Source organism: Ranitomeya imitator, chromosome 1 (genome assembly GCF_032444005.1).
Source record: "Ranitomeya imitator isolate aRanImi1 chromosome 1, aRanImi1.pri, whole genome shotgun sequence".
NCBI classification, from domain to species: domain Eukaryota; kingdom Metazoa; phylum Chordata; class Amphibia; order Anura; family Dendrobatidae; genus Ranitomeya; species Ranitomeya imitator.
Genome location: NC_091282.1, coordinates 227248157 through 227262677, shown reverse-complemented (window position 1 = coordinate 227262677; position 14521 = coordinate 227248157). Strand labels below are relative to the sequence as shown.

Here is a 14521-nt window from a genome sequence, read left to right as displayed (position 1 = left end):
ATGTTGAGGCACAGAGGACTCACAGGAAAGGAAGACAGCATATGTAATAATTCCCAAGCTACATATGGATCGTACTCCCTCACATTCGCCCCTTTGAGGAAGCTATGGCAAAATGCATGTCAGGCACATACAGTGCCTTGCAAAAGTATTGAGCCCCCTGGAACTTTTCAACCTTTTTCCACATATCATGCTTCAAACATAAAGATACCAAATGTAAATTTTTGGTGAAGAATCAACAAGTGGAACACAATTGTGAAGTTGAACAAAATTTATTGTTATTTTACATTTTTTGGGGAAATTCATAAACTGAAAAGTGGGGCGAGAACTTATCATCGCCTCTATGTAGCTGAGCTAATCGGGCTATGGCAGCTTTTAGTCGCCTATGGAGGCTATTGAAGCATGCCAAAAGTTAAAGAAACATGTTTTTAAAAATATAAAAAATATATAAAAGTTCAAATCACCCCCCTTTTGCCCCATTCAAAATAAAACAATAAAAAAATCAAACCTACACATATTTGGTATCGCCGTGTTCAGAATCACCCCATCTATCAATAAAAAAAAGGATTAACCTGATTGCTAAATGGCGTAGTGAGAAAAAAAGTCAAAATGCCAAAATTATGTTTTTGGTCGCCATGACATTGCATTAAAATGTAATAACGGGCGATCAAAAGAACGTATCTGCAGCAAAATGGAATCATTAATAACGTCAGCTCGGCACGCAAAAAATAAGCCCTCACCCGACCCCAGATAACAAAAAATGGAGACACTATGGGTATCGGAAAATGGCGCAATTTTTTTTTTTTAGCAAAGATTGGAACTTTTTTCATCACTTAGATAAAAAATAACCTAGACATATTTGGTGTCTATGAACTCGTATGTGACTATGACCTGGTGATTCATAATGGCAGGTCAGTTTTAGCATTTAGTGAACCTAGCAAAAAAGCCAAACCAAAAGTGTGGGATTGCACTTTTTTTTGCAATTTCACCGCATTTGGAATTTTTTCCCATTTTCTAGTAGACAACATGGTTAAACCAATGCTGTCGTTCAAAAGTAAAACTCATCCTGCAAAAATAAGCCCTCACATGGCCATATTGAAGGAAAAATAAAAGTTATGGCTCTGGGAAGGAGGGGAGCGAAAACGAAAACGTAAAACCGAAAAAAGGTCTGGGGGTGAAGGGGTTAAACAAAGAAGCATATTCAAGTGGTTGATCCAATTAAAATGTAATTACAACAGGCACTTGTACATACAGCACCTAAGAATCCTCCAAATTCATAAATGTATATGAAATGTGAATTTTTATAGTAAACTAGCTGAAGAGCCCGGCGTTGCCTGGGCATAGTAAATATCTGTGGTTAGTTATAGCACCTCACTTTTCCCATCACGCCTCTCATTTTCCCAATCACATCTTTCATTTTCCCCCTCACATCTCTCATTTTCTCCCTCACACCTCTCATTTTCTCCCTCACTCCTCTCATTCCCCCCTAACACTTGTCATTTCAACCTCACATCGGTCATTTTCTGATCACTCCACTATTTTTCCTCACTCCTCTCATTTTGCAATCACACCTTTTCATTTTCACCTCACACCTCTCATTTTCACCTCATCACCTCAGTATATACATGTTTATCATCTCCCTTATATATAGTATACATCTGTATGTCATCTCCTGTATATAGTATATACCTGTATGTCATCTCCCCTGTATATAGTATATACCTGCTGTGTGTCATCTCCCCTATATATAGTATATACCTGAATGTCATCTCCTTCTATATATAGTATATACCTGTATGTCATCTCCTCCTGTATATAGTATATACCTGTGTGTCATCTCCCCTGTATATAGTATATATCTGTGTGTCATCTCCTCCTGTATATAGTATATACTTGCATGTCATCTTCTATATATAGCATATACCTGTATGTCATCTCCTCCTGTATATAGTATATACCTGTAGGTCATCTGCTCCTGTATATAGTATATACCTGTGTGTCATCTCCTGTATATAGTGTATACCTGTATGTCATCTCCTCCTGTATATATATGTACCTGTATGTCATCTCCTCCTCTATATAGTATATACCTGTGTGTCATCTCTCCTGTATATAGTATATATCTGTGTGTCATCTCCCCTGTATATAGTATATACCTGTGTGTCATCTCCTCCTATATTAGACCTCATTCACACGTTATTTGCTCAGTATTTTTACCTCAGTATTTGTAAGCTAAATTGGCAGCCTGATAAATCCCCAGCCAACAGGAAGCCCAGGCACTATATATTAGCTCACACATACACATAATAGACAGGTCATGTGACTGACAGCTGCCGTATTTCCTATATGGTACATTTGTTGTAGTTTGTCTGCTTATTAATCAGATTTTTATTTTTGAAGGATAATACCAGACTTGTGTGTGTTTTAGGGCAAGTTTCGTTTGTCAAGTTGTGTGTGTTGAGTTGCATGTGGCGACATGCATGTAGCGACTTTTGTGAGATGAGTTTTGTGTGGCAATATGCGTGTAGCAACTTTTTGTGTGTCGAGTTGCATGTGACAGGTTAGTGTAGCAAGTTGTGTGCAGCAAGTTTTGCGCATGGCGAGTTTTGCGCGTGGCGAGTTTTATGTGTGGTGCCTTTTGAGTATGTGCAAGTTTTGTGTGAGGCAACTTTTGCATATGTTGCAACTTTTGTGCATGTGGCAATTTTTCCGCGTGTGCAAGTTTTGCGTGTGGCGAGTTTTCCATGAGGTGAGTTTTGCACTTGTGGCGAGTTTTGCAAGAGCCTAGTTTTTGCATGTGGCGAGTTCTGCGCGTGGTGAGTTTTGAGCGGCGACTTTTGTGTTTCGACTTTTATGTGGCGAGGTTGGTGTATGTGTGGTGAAATGTGTGCTGAGGGTAATATGTGTTCAAGCACGTGGTAGCGTGTGGCGCCTTTTGTGGGTGTGTTCATATCCCCGTGTGTGGTGAGTATCCCATGTCGGGGCCCCACCTTAGCAACTGTACGGTATATACTCTTTGGCGCCATCGCCCTCATTCTTTAAGTCCCCCTTGTTCACATCTGGCAGCTGTCAATTTGCCTCCTACACTTTTCCTTTCATTTTTTCCCATTATGTAGATAGGGGCAAAATTGTTTGGTGAATTGGAAAGCACGGGGTTAAAATTTCACCTCACAACATAGCCTATGACGCTCTCAGGGTCCAGACGTGTGACTGTGCAAAATTTTGTGGCTGTAGCTGCGACGCCTCCAACACTTTTCCTTTCACTTTTTTCCCCATTATATAGATAGGGGCAAAATTGTTTGGTGAATTGGAACGCGCGGGGTTAAAATTTCGCCTCACAACATAGCCTATGACGCTCTCGGGGTCTAGACGTGTGACTGTGCAAAATTTTGTGGCTGTAGCTGCGACTGTGCAGATGCCAATCCCGGACATACGTACATACTGTACATACATACACACATACACACACACACACACACATTCAGCTTTATATATTAGATTACTAATGTACACACATATTTACAATGTATGTCTATCTATATAAATATATCTCTATCTTTCTCTTTCTGTGTATATATATATATAATTATTCTCTAGCTTAGAGTGATGTGTTGTATGCTTACTGTCTAACTTCAACCATGCTGATTTTGCTCATTGTGCTTTCTATTTTTGCCAGAAACCCAGATGGTGACGTCAGTCCCTGGTGTTACATAGCAGAACATGAGGATGGCGTGTACTGGAAGTATTGTGACATTCCAACCTGTAGAAGTAAGATTGGAGGGATCTTCTTCTTAATCCTATTTTTGTATGAGATTTGGGAATTCTGCTGGGTTATTTATTTTGTGTGCAGCACAAGTGTTATCCTAAACACCTATCTTGCTTATAACATTAATAATATATTATTTAGTATTGTTACATCATTGTGGGCCTTTTTTTCTCTTTCTTTTTTTGCAGCGTTTGAAAAGTCAACAGAAAGTTTATAGCAAAAAGATTATGTCAGAGCAGATGTAGTATACTATTAACCCCTTCACCCCAAAGCCTGTTTTCACCTACGTGACAGGGCCAATTTTTACAATTCTGACCACTGTCAATTTATGAGGTCATAACTCTGAAACGCTTAAATGGATCATGGTGATTCTGACATTGTTTTCTCGTGACATATTGTACTTCATAATAGTGGTAAAACTTCTTTGATATGACTTGTATTTATTTGTGAAAAAAACAAAAATTTGTCGGAAATTATGAAAATTTAGCAATTTTCAAACTCTTAGTTTTTATGCCCTTAAATTAGAGAGTTATATCACATAACAATTTACATCAGCACAATTTTGGAAACGTAATTTTTTTTTGTTAGGACGTTATAAGGGTTAAAAGTTGACCAGCGATTTCTCATTTTTGCAACAAAATTTGCAAAACCATTTTTTTACGGACCACCTCACACTTGAAGTGACTTTGAGGGGTCTATATGACAGAAAATGCCCAAATGTGACACCATTCTAAAAACTGCACCCCTCAAGGTACTCAAAACCACATTCAAAAAGTTTATTTACCCTTCAGGTGCTTCACAGGAATTTTTTGAATGTTTAAAAAAATTGAACATTTAACTTTTTTTTCACAAAATTTTTACTTCAGGTCCAATTTGTTTCATTTTACCAAGGGTAACAGGAGAAATTGGACCACAAAAGTCATTGTACAATTTGTCCTGAGTATGCCGATACCCCATGTGTGGGGGTAAACCACTGTTTGGGCACATGGCAGAGCTCAGAAGGGAAGGAGCGCCATTTGACTTTTCAATGCAAGATTTGCTGGAATTGAGATCGGAGCCCATGTCACGATTGGAGAGCCCCTGATGTGCCTAAACAGTGGAAACCCCCACAAGTGACACCATTTTGGAAAGTAGACCCCCTAAGGAACTAATCTAGATGTGTGGTGAGCACTTTGAACCTCCAAGTGCTTCATAGAAGTTTATAATGTAGAGCCGTAAAAAAAATTTTATATTAATTTTCACAAAAAATGATCTTTTTGCCCCAAATTTTTTATTTTCCCAAGGGTAACAGGATAAATTGGACCCCAAAAGTTGTTGTGCAATTTGTCCTGAGTATGCCGATATTTCATATATGGGGATAAACCACTGTTTGAGCGCATGGCAGAGCTCGGAAGGGAAGGAGTGCCATTTGACTTTTCAATGCAAAATTGGCTGGAATTGAGATCGGACGCCATGTCGCATTTGGAGAGCCCCTGACGTGCCTTAACAGTGGAAACCCCCCACAAGTGACCCCATTTTGGAAAGAAGACCCCTTAAGGAACTTATCTAGATGTGTGGTGAGCACTTTTAACCCCCAATTGTTTCACTAAAGTTTAGAATGTAGCATTGTGAAAATTAAAAAATCATTTTTTCTTTCCACAAAATGATGTTTTAGCCCGCAATTTTTTTCCCAAGGGTAACAGGAGAAATTGGACCACAAATGTTATTGTCCAATTTGTCCTGAGTACGCTGATACCCCACATGTGGGGGGGAACCACCGTTTGAGTGCATGGCAGAGCTCGGAAGGGAAGGAGCACCGTTTGAAATGCAGACTTAGATGGAATGGACTGCAGGTGTCATGTTGCATTTGCAGAGCCCCTGATGTACCTAAACAGTAGAAACCCCCCACAAGTTACCCCATATTGGAAACTAGACCCCCCAAGGAACTTATCTAGATGTGTTGTGAGAGCTTTGAACCAACAAGTGTTTCACTACAGTTTATAACGCAGAGCCGTGAAAATAAAAAATATTTTTTTTCCAGGAAAATGATATTTTAGCCCCCACGTTTTTATTTTCCCAAGGGTAACAGGACAAATTAGACCCCAAAAGTTGTTGTCCAACTTGTCCTGAGAACGCTGATACCCCATATGTTGGGGGGAACCACTGTTTGGGTGCACGGCAGAGCTCGGAATGGAAGGAGCGCCATTTGAAATGCAGAATTAGATGGATTGGTCTGCAGGCGTCATGTTGCATTTGCAGAGCCCCTGATGTACCTAAACAGTAGAAACCCCCCACAAGTGACCCCATATTGGAAACTAGACCCCCCAAGGAACTTATCTAGATGTGTTGTGAGAGCTTTGAACCAACAAGTGTTTCACTACAGTTTATAACGCAGAGCCGTGAAAATAAAAAATATTTTTTTTCCACGAAAATGATATTTTATCCCCTATGTTTTTATTTTCCCAAGGGTAACAGGACAAATTGGACCCCAAAAGTTGTTGTCCAACTTGTCCTGAGAACGCTGATACCCCATATGTTGGGGGGAACCACTGTTTGGGCACACAGGAGAACTCGGAAGGGAAGGAGCACTGTTTTACTTTTTCAAAGCAGAATTGGCTGGAATTGAGATCGGACGCCATGTCACGTTTGGAGAGCCCCTGATGTGCCTAAACAGTGGAAACCCCCAATTATAACTGAAACCCTAATCCAAACACACCCCTAGCCCTAACCCTAGCCCTAACCCTAGCCCTAACCCTAGCCCTAACCCTAGCCCTAATGGGAAAATGGAAATAAATACATTTTTTTACATTTTATTATTTTTCCGTAAGTAAGGGGGTGATAAAGGGGGGTTTGATTTACTTTTATAGCGTTTTTTTGGCGGATTTTTATGATTGGCAGCTGTCACACACTAAAAGACGCTTTTTATTGCAAAAAATAGTTTTTGCATCACCACATTTTGAGAGCTATAATTTATCCATATTTTGGCCCACAGAGTCATGTGAGATCTTGTTTTTTGCGCGACGAGTTGACGTTTTTATTGGTAACATTTTCGGGCAGATGACATTTTTTGATCGCTTTTTATTCCGATTTTTGGGAGGCATAATGAACAAAAACCAGCAATTCCTGAATTTCTTTTAGTGGGGGCGTTTATACCGTTCCACGTGTGGTAAAATGGATAAAGCAGTCTTATTCTTCAGGTCAGTACAATTACAGCGATACCTCATTTATGTAATTTTTTTATGTTTTGGCGCTTTTACACAATAAAAACTATTTTATATAAAAAAATAATTGTTTTTGCATCGCATTATTCTGAGAGCTATAACTTTTTTATTTTTCTGCTGATGATGCTGTATGGCAGCTTTTTTTTTGCAGGACAAGATGACGTTTTCAGCGGTACCATGGTTATTTATATCCGTTGTTTTGATCGCGTGTTATTCCACTTTTTATTCGCCTGTATGATAATAAAGCAATGTTTTTTGCCTTGTTTTTTATTTATTTATTTTGCGGTGTTCACTGAAGGGGTTAACTAGTGGGATAGTTTTATAGGGCGGGTCGTTACGGACGCGGCGATACCAAATATGTGTACATTTATTGTTTTTTTTTAATTTACATACATAAATGGATTTATTGGGAAATGTTTTTTTTTTTTTATTTGGGGATTTTTTTTTTTTTTTTTTTTTTACACATTCTATTTTTTTTTTTTTTACTTTCTAACATTGTCCCAGGGTGGGACATCTCTGTATTAGATCAGATCGTTGATCTGACACTGTGCATAGCACACTGTCAGATCAACGATCTGACAGGCAGTTTAGCTGGCTTTCCAGCGCCTGCTCTCAGCAGGCGCCGGCTAGCCAGGTCATTTCATGACCCGGAAGGAGTCCGGCGGCCATCTTGGATCCGGGGACTCCTTCCGGGTCACCGGAGCAACGCGATCTCATTGCGTTGCTCCGGTGGGAGAGCGCAGGGAGCCCCCGTCCTTGCGCGATCCCCCTCTATGCCGCTGTCCCTACTGACAGCGGCATCAGAGGGGTTAAATGCCCGCGATCGGCGATAGCGCCGATCGTGGGCATTGCTGCGGGGTGTCAGCTGTCATATACAGCTGACACCCGCACCCGATCACCGCGGCGCTCAGCGCAAGACCGCGGTGATCGGTGCGCCGTACTAGTACTGCTGCTGGCACAAATGCAGTGCCGACAGCGCAGTACTAGTACGGCGCGTGGCGCGAAGGGGTTAAAATTTCTTTGAAAACGTTAAACCTCCTTTACACTGCTGTTTTATTGTGATTGATACAGGAAAGATATACAGTATATCTTGGTACCATGTTAGCCAGTAGATAGAAAAATATTTAGAATTGAGAGTCCTCGGTGGTTGATACCCTTTAATGGCTAACTGAAAAGATGGTAACAAATTGCAAGCTTTCCAGACTACGCGGGTCTCTTCATCAGGCAAAGACTAAAACTAATTCTGAAGAATCACATATTTATGTACAACATTATTGTGATTGAGCACTCCTGGGAAAGCTTGTTTCGCCATAATCTTGCTGTCTAAACAGGCTGATGGACAAGAAAACTGCTTGATCTTAAAGGGAACCTGTCACCTGAATTTGGCGGGACTGGTTTTGGGTCATATGGGTGGAGTTTTCTGGTGTTTGATTCACCCTTTCCTTTCCTGCTGGCTGCATGCTGGCTGCAATATTGGATTGAAGTTCATTCTCTGTCCTCCATAGTACACGCCTGCGCAAAGTAATCTTACCTTGCACAGGCGTGTACTATGGAGGACAGAGAATGAACTTCAATCCAATATTTCGGCCAGCATGCAGCCAGCAGGTAAGGAAAGGGTGAATTAAACACCCGAAAACTCCGCCCATATGACCCAAAACTGGTCCCGCCAAATTCAGGTGACAGGTTCCCTTTAAGCTGAAATGATTTTACGTTCTGCACAAAAAACATGAGCTCATCATCCTGTGTAGAAAGGACCATTGCGTCCAAGTTCAATGGCAATGCACTCTGAAGAATCTATTACAGACTATTCAGTGAACGGCTGAAGCCTCTGTAATCAGAATATTACACGACATGCGCCGTACTAGTATTGCACATGTTGTGTCTCCCCCTTTGATGTGAGCTCTGGCGGTGAGCCCACATCAAAGTCACGACATGTCAGCTGTTTTGTACACATGATCGGGTGGTCGGCGATGTGTCAGGACAGTAACCATAGAGGTCCTTGAGACCTCTATGGTTACTGATGCCGGCCTGCTGTGAGCGCCACACTGTGGTCGGCGCTCATAGCACACCTGCATTTCAGCTACATAGCAGCGATCTGATGGTCGCTGCTATATAGCTGAGCCGATCGAGTGGTGCCAGCTTCTATGACTGGGCAATATACTACATGGCTGGGCAATATACTATGTGGCTGGGCAATATACTACGTCGCTATGCAATATACTACGTGACTGGCCAATATACTACATGGCTGGGTAATATACTACGTGACTGGGCAATATACTACGTGACTGGCCAATATACTACGTAACTGGGCAATATACGACGTGGCTGGCCAATATACTACGTGGCTGGGCAATATACTACGTGACTAGGCAATGTACTAGGTGGCTGGACAATATACTATGTGACTGGGCAATATACTACGTGACTGGGCAATATACTACGCGGCTGGGCAATATACTACGCAACTGGGCAATATACTACGCGGCTGGGCAATATACTACGCGACTGGGCAATATACTACGTGACTGGGCAATATACTACGTGACTGGGCAATATACTACGTGACTGGGCAATATACTACGTGACTGGGCAATATACTACGTGGCTGGGCAATATACTACGTGACTGGGCAATATACTACGTGACTGGGCAATATACTACGTGACTGGGCAATATACTACGTGACTGGGCAATATACTACGTGACTGGGCAATATACTACGTGACTGGGCAATATACTACGTGACTGGGCAATATACTACGTGGCTGGGCAATATACTACGTGGCTGGGCAATATACTACGTGGCTGGGCAATATACTACGTGGCTGGGTAATATACTACGTGGGCTGTGCAATATACTACGTGACTGGGCAATATACTATGCGACTGGGCAATATACTACGCGGTTGGGCAATATACTACGCGGTTGGGCAATATACTACGTGACTGGGCAATATACTACGCGACTGGGCAATATACTACGTGACTGGGCAATCTACTACGTGGCTGGGTAATATACTACGTGGGCTGTGCAATATACTACGTGACTGGGCAATATACTATGCGACTGGGCAATATACTACGCGGTTGGGCAATATACTACGCGGTTGGGCAATATACTACGTGACTGGGCAATATACTACGCGGTTGGGCAATATACTACGCGGTTGGGCAATATACTACGTGACTGGGCGATATACTACGCGGCTGGGCAATATACTACGTGGCTGGGCAATATACTACGTGGCTGGGCGATATACTACATGGCTGGGCAATATACTACGTGACTGGGCAATATACTACATGGCTGGGCAATATACTACGTGGCTGGACAATATACTACGTGGCTGGGCAATATACTACGTGGCTGGGCAATATACTACGTGGACTGTGCAATATACTACGTGGCTGGGCAATATACTACGTGGCTGGGCAATATACTACGGGGACATGCATATTCTAGAATACCCGATGCGTTAGAATCGGGCCACCGTCTAGTAATTCATAAGTTGCAAAAAATAAATACATTTTCCCAACAAACTATTTGCACCTTTTTTACGAGCTACGTATAGTTTTTGCTTTTCAAATAAAAAATGGCAAAATTAACAGAGCCATACTTATCCTATCAGTTTTGTTCCCAGTTCAGAATACCTATCTATATCTCCAAAAGACTACTGAGTGTTCCTCAGAATATCAGATTATTAATACTGCAGAAAACTTTTCAGTTTGCTTCTTAGGGTATGTTCACACTGAATTTTTTGAAGAGTTATTCAGAGCCGAATCTCTTCAATTTTCCATTCAAAATGTGCAGCTTCTGAGCTCCTCATGCTTTTTGGATAGTTTCTGCTCGGAAAACTCAAAAACATGAGTGTGAACACACTATTAGGCTAAAAATCAAATCCATAAAAGCATCCCACAACATATATATTTTGGATCAACCTTGATCCTCTCTCACAGTATTAAACTAAAATCACTTTTAGTATTTTTTTATTAAGTTTTTTATGTTGTACAAATAACAAAAGAACTTCTGGTATTTTTACACACTATATCCAATTAGGGTGGTCCTTGAGTAATGAATTAATCTTTCATGACAGGCAAGGTAGAGCAAGAACAGAAGCTGCAGATATAAACTAATGTGAAAGAGGGTGGTATGTGCCAGATTAAATCATTACCAGTCATCATTACAGTAATTACAATACATCTGACAAACCTTACAGGCTTATATATTACAAAACTTTTGTATCTAAAATCAACCGGAAGATCGGGTGTATCAATGAATACTGGTATTACTAGTAATTGGAACCAGGTTATATAAAATATATTCTAAAGTTTACACCATATGGTGAATTAGCGTAGGAGCATAGTTGATGGAAATGGGTAAATGAAGACTTTTCGCCCAGTGCTGGTTTCGAGTCAATATGCCACTTTACCTTGGACCGGATGAACCAATTGCATAGGTGAAGAAGAACTTCTAGCTGGATTCTAGCAGAGTTATGATCCAGAGTCCAACTCCTTTGGGTCTACTGACCCTTTAGATGCCATTAAACTTTAATGCACTATCCCATTTGTGGCACATTTTTTTGTGATACTCCTTAGAGTGATTGAGAAATTACCGGTTTTAGAGGTAGCAAAGATTATCCTTGTGGAGAGCACCATCAGCTTAGGGAAACTTACAGTGCCTTGTGAAAGTATTTGGCTCCCTGGAACTTTTCAAGCTTTTCCCACATATCATTCTTCAAACATAAAGATACCAAATCTAAATTTTTGGTGAAAAATCAACAACAAGTGGATCACAATTGTGAAGTTGAATTAAATGTATTGGTTAATGAACATTTTTTTTGGAAATTCAAAAACCATAAAGTGGGGCGTGCAATATTATTCGGCCCCTTTATTTTCAGTGAAGCAAACTCACTCCAGAAGTTCATTGTAGATCTCTGAATGATCCAATGTTGTCCTAAATGCCTAATGTTGATAAATATAATCCACCTGTGTGTAATCAAGTCTCAGTATAAATGCACCTGCTCTGTGATAGTCTCAGGGTTCTCTTTGAAGCACAGAGAGCATCATGAAGACCAAGGAACACAACAGGCAGGTCCGTGATACTATTGTGGAGAAGTTTAAAGTCGGATTTGGATGCAAAATGATTTCCAAAATTTTAAACATCCCAAGGAGCACTGTGCAAGCGATCATATTGAAATGGAAGGAGTATCATACCACTGCAGATCTACCAAGACCTAGCCGTTCTTATAACCTTTCTTCTCAAACAAGAAGAAGACTGATCAGAGATGCAGTCAAGAGGCCCGTGATCACTCTGGATGAACTACAGAGAGCTACAGCTGAGGTGGGACAGTCTGTCCATAGGACAGCAATCAGTCATACACTGCACAAATCTAGCCTTTATGGAAGAGTGGCAAGAAGAAAGCCATTGCTCAAAGATATCCATAAAAAGGGTTATTTAAAGCTGGCAACAAGACACCTGGGAGACACACCAAACATGTGGAAAAAGGTGCTCTAGTCAGATGAAACCAAAATTGAACTTTTTGGCAACAATGCCAAATGATATGTTTGGCGTAAAGGCAACACAGCTCATCACCCTGAACACACCATCCCCACTGTGAAACATGGTGGTGGCAGCATCATGGTTTGGGCCTGCTTTTCTTCAGCAAGGACAGGGAAGATGGTTAAAATTGATGGGAAGATGGATGGAGCCAAATACAGGACCATTCTTGAAGAAAACCTGTTAAAGCAAAATCTACAATGGAATGATTAAAAAATAAAAGTATCCAGGTGTTAGAATGGCCAAGTCAAAGTCCAGACCTCAATCCAATTGAGAATCTGTGGAAAGAGCTGAAAACTGCTGTTCACAAACGATCTCCATCAAACCTCACTGAGCTCGATCTGTTTGCCAAGGAAGAATGGGCAAGAATTTCATAGTTACATAGTTACATAGTTACATAGTTACATAGTTACATAGTTATTAAGGTTGAAGGAAGACTATATGTCCATCTAGTTCAACCCATAGCCTAACCTAACATGTTGATCCAGAGGAAGGCAAAAAAAACCCATGTGCAAAGAGTAAGCTCCACATTGGGGAAAAAAATTCCTTCCCGACTCCACATACGGCAATCAGACTAGTTCCCTGGATCAACGCCCTATCAAGGAATCTAGTGTATATACCCTGTAACATTATACTTTTCCAGAAAGGTATCCAGTCCCCTCTTAAATTTAAGTAATGAATCCCTCATTACAACATCATACGGCAGAGAGTTCCATAGTCTCACTGCTCTTACAGTAAAGAATCCGCGTCTGTTATTATGCTTAAACCTTTTTTCCTCCAACCGCAGAGGATGCCCCCTTGTCCCTGTTTTAGGTCTATGATTAAAAAGATCATCAGAAAGGTCTTTGTACTGTCCCCTCATATATTTATACATTAAAATAAGATCACCCCTTAGTCTTCGTTTTTCCAAACTAAATAGCCCCAAGTGTAATAACCTATCTTGGTATTGCAGACCCCCCAGTCCTCTAATAACCTTGGTCGCTCTTCTCTGCACCCGCTCCAGTTCAGCTATGTCTTTCTTAAACACCGGAGACCAGAACTGTGCACAGTATTCTAAGTGTGGTCGAACTAGTGACTTGTATAGAGGTAAAATTATGTTCTCCTCATGAGCATCTATGCCTCTTTTAATGCATCCCATTATTTTATTTGCCTTTGTAGCAGCTGCCTGACACTGGCCACTGAATTTAAGTTTGTCATCCACCCATACACCCAGGTCTTTTTCATTGACGGTTTTGCCCAGAGTTTTAGAATTAAGCACATAATTATACATCTTATTACTTCTACCCAAGTGCATGACCTTACATTTATCCCCATTAAAGCTCATTTGCCATTTATCAGCCCAAGCTTCTAGTTTACATAAATCATCCTGTAATATAAAATTGTCCTCCTCTGTATTGATTACCCTGCAGAGTTTAGTGTCGTCTGCAAATATTGAAATTCTACTCTGAATGCCCCCTACAAGGTCATTAATAAATATGTTAAAAAGAAGAGGGCCCAATACTGACCCCTGTGGTACCCCACTGCTAACCGCTACCCAGTCCGAGTGTGCTCCATTAATAACCACCCTTTGTTTCCTATCCCTGAGCCAGCTCTCAACCCACTTGCACATATTTTCCCCTATCCCCATTATTCTCATTTTATGTATCAACCTTTTGTGTGGCACCGTATCAAAAGCTTTTGAAAAGTCCATATACACTACATCCACTGGGTTCCCTTGGTCCAATCTGGAACTTACCTCTTCATAGAAACTGATCAAATTAGTCTGACATGAACGGTCCCTAGTAAACCCGTGCTGATACTGGGTCATGAGGTTATTCCTCTTCAGATACTCCAGTATAGCATCCCTTAGAATGCCCTCCAGTATTTTACCCACAGTAGATGTTAAGCTTACTGGCCTATAATTTCCGAGTTCAGTTTTTGTCCCCTTTTTGAATATTGGCACCACATTTGCTATACGCCAGTCCTGTGGCACAGACCCTGTTATTATGGAGTCTTTAA

The 14521-nt window shown here is 40.9% G+C and overlaps 1 protein-coding gene across 1 annotated transcript in view; it reads left to right on the top strand.

Annotated features, from left to right (window-relative positions):
* The window catches only part of KREMEN1 (kringle containing transmembrane protein 1), a 269727-nt gene that overhangs the window by 165597 nt on the left and 89609 nt on the right, over positions 1-14521 (top strand). The window contains exon 3 of the mRNA XM_069754435.1: positions 3674-3765. Coding sequence (XP_069610536.1) covers positions 3674-3765 — 92 coding nt within the window. The remainder of the gene's footprint in view (positions 1-3673; positions 3766-14521) is intronic.